We start from the raw sequence: 18472 nt of genomic DNA on the forward strand, positions 1-18472 counted from the left end.
TGTTCTTAATAATTTTTTATGATTCTGCTCATCCAGACTATCAATCGTCTTTGATCTATTGTCATCTTCTACTGCGGAATTCTCTCTTTCTATATTTTTATCTGGACTCTTGCCACGAAGACGAGCGGATACTCGTGTAGGTTGCTTTATTTCTCTTTTAACAGGCGTATGTTTCCTTTTGTTTGTGTTGCCGATTGATTCTGCAGGCTTTTTGCGTTTAAGGCCTAATGAAGGAATGTCAAATGTTTTGAGTAATTCTTCATTTGCTCTAATGAACACATTTGATTAATTGCTGAACGCGTGTTTTTCTTTCTTTCTTTTTTTTTTTTTTTTTTTTTTTTTTTTTTTTCTTTTTTTTTTTTTTTTTACTTTATATTCTCTAAGCGCTTCTTTTCATATTCTGATAAGTTGGACATGAGTTTTATTCGCTTAATAAATGTTAACCTAAAAGAGACAACTGGAAAAAATCTTGAGACCATCTGAGATTAAATATGAGACGGATTTAACATCTTTGTGAATGATTCAGGAAACAAAAATGAGACTAAATTAAAAGTTTTGTGAACATAAACAGTTATTACCGTAGATTACCAAAGCTGAACGAGACAATATAAAGGCGTTTATTTTTAATGAGAAGTGCCATTTATTTATAAGGTTCAATTGAACGCGTGATACTTGTTACATCTGTTCACCTGGGCCACATCAATTATAACAAAGTGTAATAGGAAGTAAAAAAAAAAAAAAAAAACATTCGAGATTAAGGGTAAAAAAAGTGAAGAGACTATAGATCTGCTAGTGCTTGGTTCTTGGAAAAAGTTCAGGAAACGCTTTTCCACTTTTCCACTTTTCCAATGTATCTCAAAAATAAAGTATTAAAAGGAGCTGTAGCAAGATACGAAGTTACTACATGCAATGTAATACTTCACAGGCTTTGCAGGCCATCCATCTCTAAACCTTTTGCATGCTTCTTTTCATTCAATCGAACCACCAAAGGATCAACATAGCCTTCTAGTGTTACATTCGGAGCCGAGTTATGGTCATTTGAGTAGACTTGATGTTCAATCTTTAGCTGCCTAAGGACGTTCATTGTCTCTTCAATTGCGCCCTGTGATTTTTCATACATTAATAAAATATTGAAGAAGTTGCCCAATAACACCAAATACCTCTTGTAAATGTACAACCACGCATAGTTTCTCTGTTTTTTTCAAGCCTATTATGTCTTGATCTTTTGCTCTCAATCAATATTGGATCAGCTTAAAAATGCTCTGACATGATCGTTACGAGAAAGCTTTGATTAGCGGGTATTATTTTGGATTATGAAAACAAACTAATAGCGCCAATAGAGTTCTGGACTCTAGAGTCTCCTAGGGATTGGCTGCCAGTCAATTGCTTGACGTTATTACTACAAAAGCATTTAGATCTGCCAAAACGAATACATCACTAACGATTGACGAAAGATGTCAATCTCATAAAGGAGCCTGTCGTTGCTGACTTCATGGTAGAAGCAGCGATTTCTAAGTTAGTGAAGATTCTTCAGGTAAGAACATGGGCATAATATAGTCCTATCAAAAATGACACTGCTTAATACATTCTGCATTAGACGCGTAATAGCAATGGCACTATTATTGAGTTTTGGAAGAATCTCGCAGCATCAATTAGTGACCTCAGCTTGAACTACAGTAGTTCTAAGATAAATAACAACGAGATGTAGTTTTTGCGCACTTGTACCAAATCAATCTCGGAATAGATACAAGTCAAAATTTCAATGGCTAGAGAAATTGCCCATGAAAGTGAACAATTGATGAAAAGACGACTTAAGGTAAGTCAGGAAGAAGGCGAAGAGCAAAGTAGAGAAAGAAAAACTAACTACCTGGGACTAGTGGAGGGAGCTTCTAAAAGACCTTCAGATTATCCTTAGTTGACATGCGTTAAGGTAAACTGGGTTACTACAAGTATTGATCAGATTAACAAATTACTTATATCTGTAGGCCTAGTTCTGAGAGACGCATCATTATATGGTGTGACAAGTTATTAGTCTTACATTCTTGTAAAGACCTATACAAATTAATCTTGTAAGCAGTAAGTCCAAACTCTGAGTCACGTTATTCCAATAATTAATATTCCAATGTTATAATTTCTATCGTAGGAAGATATTCAGCAATTGAAAGAAGGAATAAAGATGTTGCGAAACGTTATTAATAAAGCCAATGAAGGCCAAGTGGAATTTTTGTTGGATGTATTAGACATCTTGTGAGCTTTATTTCCTTTCTTTTGATTTCATTCAAGCATACTAATCGTTCATAATAATCAATTTTGCGTAAAGACTGTTTTTCCAACAGATGACCAGGTCTTGAGCCATAACAAGTCCGATGCTCTTTGGCCAGCCCAACAGGCAGTAGCAACATATCTGCGTAGCAAAGGATACAAGGCAATTTTCTTTATCGGAGAGGAAGAGTTGAGATCAATGACAGGTGAATTGGAGAAGGAAGACAAGACGGATGACCGTTATAAATACTATGCTGATGGTGTTTTACAGTGAACAACAATGAACTCTTGATAATGGAAGTATCGTTTGCCTAGGAGAAGGCACAAAATACAAAACTAGCATTTGACCACTACAAAGCTATGTTTGGTGCACTATCAATTATGAAACACATAGTAAGTAAGTACATACATCGTTCAATACTTTGATGTGTGCAAAAGGGGTCTTGTTGGTAAAAATAAAAAAGAATGATAGTTGATCAGCCGTAAAAAAAAACGCGATATGGGAATATTATATAACATTGTATAAGCGTTTACAAAAAAAAGGGGGGGGGAATGGGTTAAAGATAAAAACTTTGCTCTGAAGATACACGATAAAATATGTGTGCTCTTAAAGGATACTGAAACTTGAAGATTGACACAGTCATGAATTAAAATTAAATAAAAGTGGACTGTAGACCGGCCCTTTATGTTTATAAGAATGGCTTTTATAGTCAATTGGCTATATGAGCAAGCAGTTTATTAATTTTCAAAATGAGCTCAGTAGTCTTCGCTTTATGTTTGTATTTAATTTAATTGTCTAGAATTCTTTGTGTTTTGACAAATCTATCCGTGAGCTTTGTCTCAAGAAGAGCAAAAAAAAAAAAAAAAAAAAAAGGAATCAGATCTGCACAAAATATTTTCAAGATTCTCCATAGCAGCTGACTTTAATCTTATAAGTAATAATACATGTTTACAAGTCATTTATAAAACTACTATGCAATGCGGAATGAAGGAAAAAGATATACATTCTATCGTACTCTTATCGATCGCGTTTTTCCTCTTTCATAGTTAATTTATTCATATGTACCTAAATAAAGTTTGCAATACCCACACACAAACAGCACTGTCCAATGAAAAGTGTCTAAACTTGAAACACGACAACATTTTTTAAGACCTTTCTTTTTTCCTCCCTTTTTTTCTTTTCTTTTCTTTTCTCTTTGTTAGAAACTGTTCTAGTTTCACTTTGTAAAAATTGCTTTTGTTATGGTCTGTGACACCTTGTTTAAAGACAAGCTGTCCATGCTGTCTGGGCTGCACTGCAACCTAACACACATTGGTGATTCAATGTGCAGATCTGAGGATTTAGCTACTTGGCGTTATCCAGCGGCGTGTTTGTGCAAACAGGCTCTTCTCTTATCTGCGGCTCTTGGGTAGTCCATGCGGTTACAACAGTAAATGCTTATGTTTTTGTTAGGAAATATCGAACCAAAAGCTATTTCGAGTAACATGGCAGGCCATCGCAATCTTTTTTTACCGGTGACGACTAGTGTGATAGGGTCATGTTTGGGTTATATCACCAAGTGGCTGCTGTCAATCTGGGCTGTTTGGTAGTCGTGGGTGAGCTAGCATCCCTTTTATTCTTATTAGTTCAGAAAGTTGCTTGGGCCCAAATGTGAGCCCCTCATGATGGATAAGCTTTAGGAATAGAGCTTGATTCATCAAAGGTAGGAATCAGAAGACGCGTTGACGCGCATCGTACCTCCTTTAAGGTTCCTTAGCTTAAGGTATCGTATTGGCACTTGGATACTTTTTGCTGTCACCTCTTGTTTTTGGGATCAGATGTACTTTTACCTTCTCGTGGTTGATCCTGTTAATCAAAGCTTGCTCTGTAAGAAAAAAGAGTAGGCTTTGAGAACTAAGAAAAGTACTCTTTTTTTTTTTCTTTTTTTTTAGTTGTTTCATATTTAATAAATAAATATTGTGTCCTTTTCTGTCTCTTTACGGTTATTAGTATTTATTATTAAACTATATCTTGTATTATTAAAGGATCTGATGAGAAAAAGCGTTTATTAGGCTAATATGATCCTCAGAATAGCCATTTAAAGCTATAATATATAATGGGGTTTGAGATAATTTTATGGCGTATGTTGATCTTGAAAAGTATATAAGAAATGATATTCAAAAGTAACATATGTGAAGTATCTCTATAAATATACTGCAAAAACCATATTAACAATCAGATTCATTGATATTCATAGACTACTCATAAAGAAAACAAATTCTGCGTATATATAGCTATATACAAAGGCGTCATCCCGAAATGAACAAAAAGCACGTAATAAATATAACTTATGATTTTATACACACATTTGATTGAAGTTGTATTAGGGAATTTAGTTTTTTATCAGCATTGCTTTAACACTTTTTTTATAGGTTAAAACCTTGCTTTTCATATCTTTGAAGAATTTTTTTTTTCGCGTGTAAGTATACCTTTTAATGAGTTATAGAATCTTAACCCCTCGAAATCAGGGAAATGAAATCAAAAGCTGAAGTAATGACAGATGCTCATGTTCTAAATGAATCAGAAAAAAAGGAGAAATAGAGCTTATTTTTAACATTATTTAAGATCTCTCCATATTGAACGAAGCAAAAACACATTTTCACACATATTAAATGTTTTTTTTTTTTTTTTTTTTTTTTTTTTTTTTTTTTTTTTTTTTTTTTTTTTTTTTGGGATAAACAGTACTGTTGGTCCAAAAGCTTGCATAAGAGTTTTCGTAGTACAGTTAATATTTATTTTTATATGTTCGAAAACACAAAAAAAAAAAAAATGGAGAAATATATCCTTTTAACACACATAGGATTAAATTTACAATCTATATTTATCTTTTACGCCTCTAAAAAAAAGATGGTGCCAAATGAATAGCAATGAAATAATAATAAAGATTATGTAGATTAGAACATGCTCTATTTTCCGAAGTGGATGAGCACAAAGCACAACATTTGGCACAAATTGTGATACTTCACATAATAAAACAATATACTCTTGAAACAAATAGGATACTTGTTTATAAATAAAGATCAGTTTCTATATAGGGCATTTTAAATATCTTGCTAGAAATTACAAGTAGCAAAACATATGTGCTTTTTTTTTATTTTCCTTTCTCCTGACTCTCATATTGATATGCATCTGATTTTTATTGTATTACTTGGCATTTTGAGGCAAAATTGACATTAGCTTAAAGCAAAAAAGCAAACAAACAATTATCTTTGCTCATGAAGAACATTCAAATATGTTCTTCATGAAAGAAGGATCGAGATTGCTTTACATTTAACGATATACATGAATGTTACGAAATATACAAACAAAATTTTCAACGCTAATCGTAAATATACACATTGAATTTGAGCTTGTATATACAATGGTGAATAAAAGGGGAAAAAAAAGGATTAAGCAAAAGTGATGGCATAAACTGTGAATTTCTTTTGACATGTTGTTTTGTATTTGTCCTGACTGTTTTTCCTGGATTACAAAATCAAAACTTGTATCAAGATGCGGGAGCATCCTAATATAGGACATTTGTGAAACTCGTTGCCTCAATCTCTTTGACAAAAGGACTTACTCACATCATTTTTTGAATTCCGCGTTTAATATTCTAAAAGGAGTTTCCAGTGAATTGCAGTTCTATTTTGGGCTTCGCTCCTTCATATTAAAATGGTTATAAATGTTGAGAATGATATAAAGGTAAGACAGCCTATCATGCACACCATCATTTTTCTCTCCCTTTCTTTTCTTGATTTCTTTTATCTTTTACTATAGATCATGACCAACATTTTTCAGTGTAGTCAAACCACAACTTCTTATGATAGCTTTGGACATATTCCCATTCTTGACTATTCATTAAATGATAGCTTTTTAGATTTATTACAAAAGGCACCTACCAATCAAATAGAGCATTATGTTTCACTTACTTCTCAGTACAATGCAGAGTACTCCATTCCAAACCAATATTTAGAAAGACAATCCCCATATTCTTGCTCCAGTAACGAGTGTTCCTCGGAACTGGTAGAAGTATCGTACAACAATAACGACAGTGTGTTGTGCACTTCAAATATAAAAGCAACAGAAACTGAGCTGCCTCTCTCATGTAATCAGCTTTACTGCCAACCATTAGACCCTTTGTTATTTACTTCTCAGCCCTATCATTGTGACAATAAATCTGAAACACTGCAGCATATAGACATATCATCATATTACTCTGCTCATGCTAGCAGTAGCGTATCACTTAGCCATTCATGCATATCATCACCCATCATGCGAAACTTGTATTCAGATGCAAACAACATACATCGGTCAGTAACATTGCAGCAAACAAGCGACACAAATAGCAAATATTTGGATAAACCTTACAATGCATTTATTTCTTCAATGGAAAGCTCTCCTTTAAGCCCTAAATCTGCCAGTAAAGAAGCACATTCTGTTTTTCAACCAAATATAACAAAAGAAAGTAAACAAACTGTGGAACAGCATACCAATGGAAATATACCTGTCTGCTCAATTGAAATCAGCAAATATCAACTATCAAAAGACATGCAAGAAAGTTTCCCATGTACATATCCAGACTGCAAAAAGACATTTGCTAGACCTTACAACTTAAAGTCGCATATGAGAATGCACTCTTTAGAACGTCCTTATGAATGCACACATAAGCCGTGTACATGGAAGTTTGCGCGACCTCATGACCTAAAGCGCCACGAGCTACAGCATACTGGCTTGAAACCTCATACTTGTAAATACTGTTCTCGTAAGTTTGCAAGAAGTGATGCTTTAAAACGCCATTGGAAAATAGATTCAAGTTGTTCTCAAGCTTTTAAAAATGATCCTTCGGATTGTAAGTTGCCAAGTAGAGGTAGAAAAAAGGGATCAAAATCAAAAAAGAAAGATGGTAAAACAGATTAAGCAGAAGAAACTTAAACATCCATTCATTTGTCCACATGATGAAATTATATATCCTACACTCATCTTGTACTATTATCATTATTTAAATTGTCATTTTCTCTTGTAGGATGTATTCGCATATGCCCTTGTTTTATTTTATTTTTTTGTAGTATGTAATAAAACATAAGCCGAGATTATTTATAAAAGGCCTTTTTCTTTTAAACACTGATATATAAAAAGCGCTGAGCTTTCCCATCTTTAGGGGCTGTACTACTTCTTTTTAAGACTTTCTGTGTTATCTCTACTACATTTAGCGCCTCCTCTTTCCTCTCACTCACGGGCAATTTGTGATATCTTTACTAAAAGTTTACATAAAAATTTAAAGAGTAAAAGTCCGAGCTTTAGAGCTGTATCTCATTTCTTCTCCAATCATTTAAACCGATAAGTTGTATGTATGATACTACAAGAAAAGAAATCATTTTGAGTATCATTTGAAAATCATTAATTTTAAAGCCAATTTTTGCTCCTTACCCATGACAATATATACTTGAACAATTCAGAGTCATTTTTCTTATATCCGAACAATTATCCGTGATCAATATCATCATACCATTCAAATAATTTCAAAGCTCAATTGTGTCATTATAGATAAACTTATTTCTGTCGCACTAAAGCATGTTTATACCTAATTTAGTGATGCCAATTCCTGTTGCACTATACAGCAACTTGGTGTCTTAACTATTGCTTACATAATAACAAAGAAATTCAAGCTGTAACTGGCTTGAATATCTTTGTAGTTTCATCCATTAAGTATTAATATACAAATATCTGATATTTAGAGCTTTTTTATTGCTCTATTTTATGTTCTTCATATCGTTACCAACCTGGAGCTTTTTTATTGCTCTATTTTATGTTCTTCATATCGTTACCAACCTGGAGCGTTAAATGTTCCTTGTATTCGCTTCAATGATAGAAAAAGGAAAAACAGGAAGTGTTGCACACCTACAAAAGGAGTATTCGGAAGCAGGTTATGTCTAAATGTGTATACAGACAATAAAAAATCATTTTTTATAGAGAAAAATCTCCTGTCATATAGATTATCATTTATCTCATACATAAAGCGCATCCTCTTCCTTCATTTGCAAAATGAAATATATGAATCAAAAAGGTAATCGCAGTTTTTCTGATTTTCTGTATTTAAGCAAAGATGGTTGTCCCCAAGATTTTCATGAACAAAAAGATGCAGGACTGCTTTGTTTTCGTGCTAAGGCTTAATACATACTCTTAAAACACACTACTTTTGAATATATGCTCGATTTACTTTGTCATGGCGTGTTATATAATCAAATGGTGCTTACATTATTGCTTATACAGATTGCCTAAAAAGTAACTACTTGAGTTTATTATCGCGATGTTTTTATGGTAAGACAGACATTGTTCGAGCTCCTCTAACAATCTCAAAGTACTGTTTCTTTCTGTTTAATCTTAAAGTAAACTACATGAAAATAGTAGCGCATTTAATTAATCCAAGAATACATCAGAATATATCATATATAAATCAACATTAATTAGTGTAAACGTTGTGTATTCGTTCTAGTGAGATCACTCAATTGACAATGCCTATACTCAGACTGCAATTTTAATATTTTAATTGACTGTCATAGTTTCTAAACAATCTGCGGATTCTGTTCTCTAAAAATAGCTGTACTATGAATTAGATTTACTTGTATAGACAATAACTACACAATAAAAGCGCTTATATATGTTTATGAGCCTGTAGTAGACAGAAGTTTACTTCAGTCACTAGAGATTCTATAAATTATTACCTTTAGGAAAAAGCAACACACATAAAGCTGAAGATGTTGTCAAAATATAAAAAGTTCTTCATAGCTTACCATAAGCAAAGGTAAATTAACCATTCTTAATAGACTTGTTTTTAGTATTCACATTATCCAAAATGTGATACGTGTATTTTGGGTGGTAGTTGACAATGTTTCATGCTGATGTAGGTTAAGGAACTATTTACTCTATGAAAGAATGAGTTCCCCACATTATGATTATATACTATACCATAGTTGATATCAAAAACTGAAGCGCATCTATAAAAAACCGGTATCTTGCAGATATGGTTTAGTACATTCTATCGACAAAGAAAAAACAGGAATAATCAAGTAGCATAAGCCTTTATGGTTGAGTGTTTTACCTCAAATAGTTTATAAACTTATTATCAATTTAACAAAGTTCGGATTGACCCGTGATAATCCTTCGCCTTGCGGAATTTCTTTTGTCCCATTCAATCTTGTTCATTCATTTCTTTAAGGAGCTAGTAATTAGAAAGGTTCTTTGATATTATTGCAAGCATAACATGGTATTATGGCTGCAGAAATCACCAAATTACATTTTCATTGACATTGTGCTTATTTTGAGTTATAAAACATAAATGTGTAACCCCATCTTTCTTACATTAGTGATGGTAAATAACCTTGACTTTCTGCACAAAACTGTATAATATGTTCTGATTTACTTATCCATTGAAAATTCTGACATGGCCATTGTGAATTTGTTTTGTATAATCATTCTTAAATTTTCAGTTGGCCATCATCAGCTTTTGAAATAAAATAACGACAATTATTATACCAATAAAAAGTAATCGTCCCATAAGCTCACTTATTGGTACTCATATTGTCACCAAGCCTTTAAACCTATATTTAGTGCTTTCCATAAAAGAAGTATTCTCCGTCTAATTGCTATCTGTTGCCAGCCATCTTTGCAACAGTGCATATACGCGTTTGATGGAGTATGACAACAGTATCAAGCTTCTAGTTGACCTATATTGATGTACTTTACTGATAATCTTGAACTGGATATTAGATGCTTTTCCACAAATCTGCGAAGGAATTGTCAACATTGAATTCAAACACCAGAATTTCTTTACACCAATAATAGACTGAAAAACTTAATCCATTATTTGAAATTGAGATATTCTGGACTGTATGTCTTTATGTATTAGAATATTACAATAAATATACAATCAGAATCCTACAAAACCGAAACGTATTTAAAAGTCAAAATAGTTTAATTTATACTAAAGAATAAATACTTCAACCATATACAATGCAGATTCTTTAAAACTACAATTCGAATCAGGCACTTGGCCCACAAGCAAAGTTAGAATTGTTGCTATTCCAAATCTATGGGAAAGAATCGTTCTCTTTTGCTAAAGTAAGACATACTAAACGAACTTTTGTAAAGTGGAACCCAGGCTCATACTTTAAAACAGCGATGGATACCCAAAAATGGGATTTCGGAAATTTAAATATTGCGTTTCGTGTCGTTTTGGAAATCAACTTTTTGATAAAAGCATATATGGTGATTCTAACCAAAATGAAGGTGACATTGACAATAATTAACGCTAGGGAAGCTTAGAAAGTACTAATAGTCTTGATTGAATCAAATTGTATAGATGAATAGAGAAAAATGTATATATCAATTTTCATTGTTAAACTTTTTTTTTTTTTTTTTTTTTTTTTTTTTTTTTCAAAATGCCAATAACTTAAAAACAACAAAAAATTAAATTATCGTGATTTTAGACCCTTCCATTGTCTTCAAAATAGGAAGAAACATTCTCCTTTTCAAGGTTTCATTTAACTCACCACATAATAAGATGATATGAACTTGTCCAGGATGGTGGCATACACTAAATGAATAATAGAAATAAAATGGGATTATTTCTATCGAGATAAAGTTTTATAGTTTCAAGAAATATTGAAGTTACCAAGTTTAAAAAGTGATTTGATACAATTTATGTCCTATATCCCCCTATTAAACTACAACACCATCACCTTAGCGTAACAGTTCTAATAAATAAGCTCTAGTTTTTTCTGTCCCCTTCATTATTTCTACTCTACTGCACCTGTTGTCGATTCAAACATTACAGTAGGAACACTAAATCCAGGTTCTTAAATGATATAAGTTTATATTTTGTCCTTTGCTCATAAAATATCTATACTGCAGTCTTATAAAAGATAGCAGTTCAATTAAGCTTATTCAAGCTTTATTCCAACCACTCACCAAATGAGCCACTGCAGCAAGGTCGTCTCCCCTCATTCATGTTTTGATCACAAAATCGCTGCACATAGTATTTGAGTTCAGACACAACTCAAGTATCAGTATACTACAGTTTTGTAAGAAGCACTTACATATAAGGTTTATTGGATAATAAGAATTAGATCAACTGCAAGGTAACGTTGACAGCAAGTCTATACCTATAAAAGAATATGAAAATCACATTACATTTCTCTGTCTCTACTCTAGGATATCTTCCCTTTACCCAGCTTCTGATACCAAAATATTACAAAAGCTAAAAAGTATAAAACCCTAACACGTATATCATGCTATTTTTCGCATACGTATTGGGCTGCAACGACCCTAGACAGATTTGGATTCAATTTATTTTGTGATGAAAAATGAGGGTGTTGCAAAAGTTACCATAGCTATTGGAAAAGCAAATAGTGCATTAGATTAAAAGTGGGATTTTGAGACGCATTATTTATACAAAATCAAGTTGCCTAATCCTAGTTAGCTTTCAGGCGTGGGGTCAAGGTTCAAACGGAATAGCAGTCTCTTATATAAAAGACGCAGGTAATTGAAGTTAGAATTACCTGACAAATACCCTTAGTCTATGGTGGATCTTTCAGTACTTCTGAGTAGAAATTAATCATGACAGATTTGTAGAAAAGAATGGACGATTGTTTGAAAGTGCTTAATAAATACCGAAAAGATGCAAATGCCTATGTGTATCAAACGTTATGCCTTCAGGTATGATGAGCTTGTGAGCAGGAGAGTAGCACCAGTCTTTATAAATGTTTTAAATTAGCTTATGTTTCTGTGTATAGAATGTTTGTAATACATAATTGATTTGTAAACCGCTGATGGATTCCTATTTATTGAAACTTCCTTTTTTTTTGTTCAAGTAAGAGAGTTCATATAAGGATACATTTTAAAAAATAAAAATGATTTAATATAAAATAGTATATACATCAAAGAACACAATGAAAGTATCCACGTGTAATTTTTATTTTATTCTTTGTTGAGTGTTTTATGCTCATTTATTTTTATAATAAAATTAGGCATCTAAGAGCAATCAAGGTACGCTTTCTTTCCATATCTACTTTAAGTAAACTCAAAATTCTGGATATTTCTGGATACACACACTATACGCTTTTACTAAAAAAAGAAATAGTCGTGCAAGACATGCTTCCAAACGTAATTGAGCTCACAAGGATTAAGGAACAAGTGGTGGGGGAAGCCCGAGTTATTATGGTAAGGGGATATTGATGACTTATTTCAATTTCTCCTTAATGATTTAAAGAACAACTTGGCTTTTTTTTACTCCTATTCACATAATTTTATCTGCTCTTTTTATATTTCATTTTTAAACTTTGAAAACGAGCTCTTTTTAGTACAACTTTATATTGTTTTTAATTAACTTATACAACATCTGCTTTTATATACATCGATGGTAGCAACACATTCCCAAGCACGTAGCCCATTAAGTAGAAGCTCAATTAGCCATTCAAATGACAATGCTAAATCGAAACGGAGGCCTTCTTACCGTAAATCTTCAGAAAAATACTCTATATCAACTGGTCTTACAGGCCATCGTGCAGGTATAACAAATGTAGATTACCAAAATCAGCAAAAAAGACGCTCGAGATCAGTATGTGCTGGTATACCACCATCACAACACAATGATAACCGCAGACCATCTGCTCCAGCTACAGGCACAGCCCAGAATTTATCGATTGCACATCGTTTTATGTCGCCCAAATATCCCATCCCCTCTTTCTCTGCTTCTACTTCAGATAGCTCAACTGCAACACAAGCTAACGACTCATCACCTGTTATTACGCATAAATTAACGAAGATAGAAAATTCATTCTCATCTGAGAGTTGTACGATTGATAGCGCAAGGAAGCTTTCGGTTGCTGAACGATTTATGAATAATAGCAGTATAAAATCATCAAGCTCATCTTTGAGTACATATGCTCAAGGATCTCGAGAGATATCCATTTCTTCTTCTAATGGGGCAGCTCACGCTGCTGATAATCCTTCTTCATCTGATTCTATGTCTGGAAGATTAACTATAGCAGAAGCCTTTATGAAAACTTCAAGTAATACGCTAGAATGCGAGAATACAAATACATCTTTTTTAGACTGTGGTAGAAGCAGTCCAAAAAACGACTCACTGAAAGGTAGTATCTATTTGAGATATGCTAGTTTTTTTTTTTTTTTTTACTAAAAGCTTACCATATTATTCAGGTCATCTTATTGATAGTAATCATCCAAAGGAGAACAGTTCTGGTGGCCCTCAAGGCTTTGATATCAATGACTATCTACGACCTTCTTCGGACCTAGATTCTGCATTGAATATTGAGAAAACAAAAAGGATTTGGGGCAGTCAAGATACGCTTGTGCATCAGCAAAATGCAGAACATAAAAAGAATCCCATATACTTACAATTCGTTGAAACTGAAGAAAGCCTTGCGATGCATAATGATAATTGGTCCTTTTCTTCAAGGGATTATTTTACTGATGTGCTTCCTAATTATGATAGGAGATATACAAATACTTCATGTGATAATCTGTCTAAAGGTCACTGTCATGAAAGTGAGTGTAATGAATATGTGGATATTGAAAATGGGTACGAGAAAGCAGATTACGAGTATTACTGTTCAGAGGAATGTAAATGCGAAAATGAGTGTGACTATTGGAAAAAAGAAGAGCAGGATAGAGATATAAGCTCTAATAAAAGAACAAAGGAGCAGACAAAGAAACCTGTACAAATAAAATCACAACAAAATGATGAAATTGAAAGTGCAGCTGGATTCTGGTTAGGATGCTGTTTCATTAGCTGTGGTCAACGATCAGATCACCGAAACGTGGCTCAGAATCAAAGCCCACATAGAACCAAAGTTCAAAGCGACAAACATCATCGTAGAAGACAAAGGGGGTGCGGAAGAAGAGGATGGGTGATCTGTATCTTTTTGTTCTTGATCATTTTTGTGTTGGTGATTTATTTTATATGGCCTCGTACTCCGCTAATGCGCATTGAAGGCGCATCTCTAACGACACCAGCTAAAATGTCTGAAACAAAGCAAGGTGCAATGGTTGGTAATGTTGCATTTGAAAGCGATTGGCTAGTTAATATAACTGTGGATAACCGGCAGAACCATGTGCCAACTCGTCTAGTCCAAGTCCAAGTGGTTACTAAAGATGCACTTACAGGTCTGGTAATAGGAAGGGGGCTCCACAATAATGATCTAAGCCCTGAGCCCATCGTTCTTCCTCCTAATTCCATTACTACAATTCAAATACCTATCCATGTTGATTATCAAGCAAGAGATAGTACAGATACAACTTTTTTGGACCTTATCAGAGCTTGTGCACCAAAGCATTTTTCAGACATGAATAACTCCCCGTTGCCTACAAACCAAAATGAGGCTCTGCCTTTACATTTTTGGATCACTTTGCATTTCTTTGGCCTTGACTGGTTGGGATATAAGCCTACAATAATTGCTACTCCAGCTACCGGTGGCTTTGCATGTCCTCAATAACTTGCCATGTACAAAAGTTCTTTTGTCTTACTGTATAAAGTTAATCTTTTCATGAATCATAGCGTTAAATCCCCTTTTATTATAATACATTTACAAAATTTTACAAAAAAGTTTAGTGTTTAGTAAAATAAACAGCTGCATTAGATGTTTTAAGATTTATTCATTTTTATAGAATTAAATAAAGAGAATATGGTTATGATAATGAAAACAACAGTTTTTGATACTTTATGGTTTATGTTTGAACATTAAATTAAAAGTTTGTCAAAATGATTTCTTAACTATAAATAAATAAAAATTATTCAAATAAATACGCTTCCTATTAAATAAATATTTACTGTCTAGTTCAAGTGTGCGCCAGCTGCTTTTTCAGGAGGACGTATATAAGCCAGTCTTGCATAATAGTTAGCTGCTTTAAGTCGAAACCATTCCTTAACACCGAGCAGCGATGGATGTCCTGTGAGACCGTCAATAGCCACATTAAAATCGATATTTTTGTTAAGACGAATAACATAATCAGGAATTCTAAGATAATCCATACTGTAGGGCCCGATCGCTGCATCCTCAATCTTGCCTTCAAAAAATGCCTGTATGGCACCTGTAAGATAATTTGGCCCAGCTCTGACATGAGGTAGTGTTTGGTCCCAAGCGATGTCATCTCTAAGAAAATCTGCAAGGGAATCAATCACCGGAATGGATGACTTTTCATCAACCATTCCAGTAGCAACAAGATCTAATTGACGCTCAAATAATTCGCGGTAAGCAGGTACACCCAAGATGGCGGATGTGAGAGGAAGGTCACTCAATCTTCCATATTGTTTATAGTTTCCAGTTAAGATGGCTTCCATATCAAACGGCCCATTACCCAAATTGTAATCAAAGTCCCAAGGAATATATACAAACCTTTTTTGATAAGGATCCTTATATAAATAATAGTTATTTGTGTTTTGAGTATAGCCATCACAAAATCCAAAGAAAAATTCAATTGCCATACTACATCAAAAAGAAGTAAGCGTTAAACAATTGTGTATTTTTTTTTCTGTTTCTTACTTTGCTAAAAATCCTTCAACGTCAATCCATTTTTCCCATTCTGACACAGAAGATACTATATGCTCAGTATCACCTGTTTTCTGTAATAATTGCTGGTCTCTAATGAATGCTGTAAATTTGACTAGATCGGCATAGCTATTTTCTTCTCCTGTCTTAGGCTTTTCAGCAATTTCATAGGTAGTGTCGCTGTAAGCTTCAAAGTTGTCCCCTCTATATGAAAGATCAGACCTCACGTCATCGTTTAAGCCTCCATGTCCTTCATAGAGAATGCCATTTGAATAAGAAGCATTTTTTTGAGGATTGAACTCTTTTTCAAGCCATGTCGAATCATACTTTTCAACTAGAAGAAGTATACCGACGGCTTTTTGATTGAGGAATACTCTATGAAGAAATTAGTTTGCTCAAGTTTGAAAGAGTTTGAATGGTTATTTTTAGCAATGTACCTGACAAAGGATGCTCTTGTTGCAGGTTGATTGACTGCACGTATCGCTTCGATTGACAAATATTCTCGCATGTAACTTGGATCGTTCTGTGTTGAACGAAGCTTAAATTTTCTGAATCCATTCAAGCTGGAGCCATGTTTAGGAATCTTTATTTTGTATGGAAGCTTGGTAGAATATCTTGAAGTACGGCCACTAATACCAAAATCACAGTTTGTAAAATGTCTTACTTCGGTTGAGCTATCACAAAAAAAAAAGATTAAAAGCTGTCAAGAGATGTAAGTCATGATTACCTTATATGCGTTACATTCGCTTTTATATCGTAGTCATCGAGAAACTTATCATGAATCATTTTCAAGTCTTCAGGGTTAGCCATAACATGTATAGTGGCAATTTCACCAACAGGATGTAATTGGTCATCTTCAGCTCTGTGATGTCTTTCTGTAATACCGCTTATTGATTTAAACGACTGGACATCTTTGGTATTCCAGTTTCGATTATAAAATTCGTTGAAAGTCCATTGTCTTGTTAATGGGGCTCTTACAAAGCGTTCCTTGTCTATAATATCTGTCGTTCCCTTTCTTAGTTTTGCATAGTAGTAAGGCATTCCACTTGGCGCTTTGACCTGTAATAAGATACTGCTCTTTTCTGAGGGAAAAAGACGGTATATATGATCGCCAACGACTACGGCAGCATCGGTATCTGGTGAATTAAGAATGACACTGTATAGTCCAATTTGCCCAAGGACACTAGTACATGACAACAGCAACACTATTTTCGCAAATGAGGGAATAAGAATGCATGCAAGTCAAAAGAATATACTCTATTATGTTACGTTACCTAATAGCAACTGCAAAGCTGGTGAAGCTCTGAGAATTGTTATAATCATAGATGATAAAAGAGAGAAAAAGAAGCTATTGGCATTTCACTGAATAATTTATTTTGTTGAGCACAGATTGCAATTTTTATAACCAAAATATAGGAATGAAAAGGGGTAGAAAGGTTTTTTTTCTCACTACATTCTTGTTTATTGGACTTCACGAAAATTCCACTTTTCTTAGAGCTTCAGCCAATTTAGTCTTTTTTTTTTTTTTTTTTTTTTTATAACTGGAAGGATAAAACGTTTGTTATTAGGCGAAATTATATGAAGTTAACAAAATTGTATACAATTAGATATTTGGCTTAAAGTGGTATAATTGTGAAAATTACACGTATTGTAAGCGAATAATTTAATAAGATTAAAGATAAATTTGATATGTATAGCAAAGGTAAAAAAAAAAAAAAAAAAAAAAAAAAAAAAAAAAAAAAAAAAAAAAAAAAAAAAAAAACCTTTGGCCCAAAAAAAAATTTTTTTAAAAAATTTTTTAAAAATTTTCCGGAAAAAAAAAAAAAAATTCCCCTTTCCCTTTAAAAACCCCCTTTTCCCCTTTTTAAAGCCCTTGCCCCAAAAATTTTCCTTAATACATTCAAATTTTTATGATGTAAAAGCAAAAAAAGAGTGAATTTTTAATAAAGTCAATAAATACAAATTTTATTACAATATTACAATGCCTAATAGAAATACAAGGATGTTGATACAGTATAATTTCATGGTAACAGTTATAGTGTAAAAAAAAAAAAAAAAAAAAAAAAAAAAAAAGACATTTCATTTCTCTAGTTAGTCTATTCAGATTTTTTGTTTTTGACAAGCTCAATTTCACGTATAATGTCGTTATCATATGGATAATATTGATGAATGTAATGCTTGGCTGTCATACGAGGTATATAGCATGCTGTAATAGTTAATATGAGTGTCAGCCAATAGAAGCCAGTACCAAACAAACGAACATGACCAGCAAAAATAAATGTATTGAATTGAGCATAGATGCTTACGAATGCATAGTAAACTAATATGGACAAAGAAGTGATGAGAATTTGGATCCAGGTATAGCTATACAATGAAAAAACCACGAAAAGATTGGCTACACAAACAGCGATACCGGAAACAATAGTACCAATCTCATACACTCCATTAGCATCATGTCCTGTTGGGTCAATAGGGCCACCAATCAAAAGCATGTAAGGGAAAAAGAAACAGACGGATGATTGAAAGATTGAGTCGAAAATAGTAAGCCAAAATCTCCATACTTTAAACTTATCATCTCGTAATCCCATACGATAAAGCTGAGGATGCTTAAGTGATAGTTCTG

The 18472-nt window shown here is 33.3% G+C and overlaps 5 protein-coding genes across 5 annotated transcripts; 2 read left to right on the plus strand and 3 right to left on the minus strand.

Annotated features, from left to right (window-relative positions):
• Window positions 1-1762: 1762 nt before the first annotated feature.
• On the plus strand, window positions 1763-2536 carry RO3G_06539 (uncharacterized protein; the record flags this gene model as incomplete). The annotated part of the gene is made up of 4 exons (XM_067661129.1): window positions 1763-1816; window positions 1916-1930; window positions 2144-2247; window positions 2284-2536. The coding sequence occupies 4 exons, from the start codon at window positions 1763-1765 to the stop codon at window positions 2534-2536; spliced, it is 426 nt and encodes a 141-aa protein (XP_067517230.1).
• A 3526-nt stretch (window positions 2537-6062) lies between these two features.
• Window positions 6063-6413, minus strand: RO3G_06540 (uncharacterized protein; the record flags this gene model as incomplete). Its single annotated transcript, XM_067661130.1, has 2 exons — window positions 6063-6135; window positions 6214-6413. 2 exons carry the CDS (start codon window positions 6411-6413, stop codon window positions 6063-6065), a joined length of 273 nt encoding a protein of 90 aa, XP_067517231.1.
• A 6285-nt stretch (window positions 6414-12698) lies between these two features.
• RO3G_06541 (uncharacterized protein) lies at window positions 12699-14796 on the plus strand (the record flags this gene model as incomplete). Its single annotated transcript, XM_067661131.1, has 3 exons — window positions 12699-13353; window positions 13396-13434; window positions 13502-14796. 3 exons carry the CDS (start codon window positions 12699-12701, stop codon window positions 14794-14796), a joined length of 1989 nt encoding a protein of 662 aa, XP_067517232.1.
• Window positions 14797-15134: 338 nt separating this feature from the next.
• On the minus strand, window positions 15135-16890 carry RO3G_06542 (uncharacterized protein; the record flags this gene model as incomplete). Its single annotated transcript, XM_067661132.1, has 4 exons — window positions 15135-15786; window positions 15844-16224; window positions 16287-16523; window positions 16577-16890. The coding sequence occupies 4 exons, from the start codon at window positions 16888-16890 to the stop codon at window positions 15135-15137; spliced, it is 1584 nt and encodes a 527-aa protein (XP_067517233.1).
• Window positions 16891-17945: 1055 nt separating this feature from the next.
• Window positions 17946-18341, minus strand: RO3G_06543 (uncharacterized protein; the record flags this gene model as incomplete). Its single annotated transcript, XM_067661133.1, has 1 exon — window positions 17946-18341. The coding sequence occupies one exon, from the start codon at window positions 18339-18341 to the stop codon at window positions 17946-17948; it is 396 nt and encodes a 131-aa protein (XP_067517234.1).
• Window positions 18342-18472: the final 131 nt, after the last annotated feature.

This window comes from Rhizopus delemar, genomic scaffold, assembly GCF_000149305.1.
Source record: "Rhizopus delemar RA 99-880 supercont3.4 genomic scaffold, whole genome shotgun sequence".
NCBI classification, from domain to species: domain Eukaryota; kingdom Fungi; phylum Mucoromycota; class Mucoromycetes; order Mucorales; family Rhizopodaceae; genus Rhizopus; species Rhizopus delemar.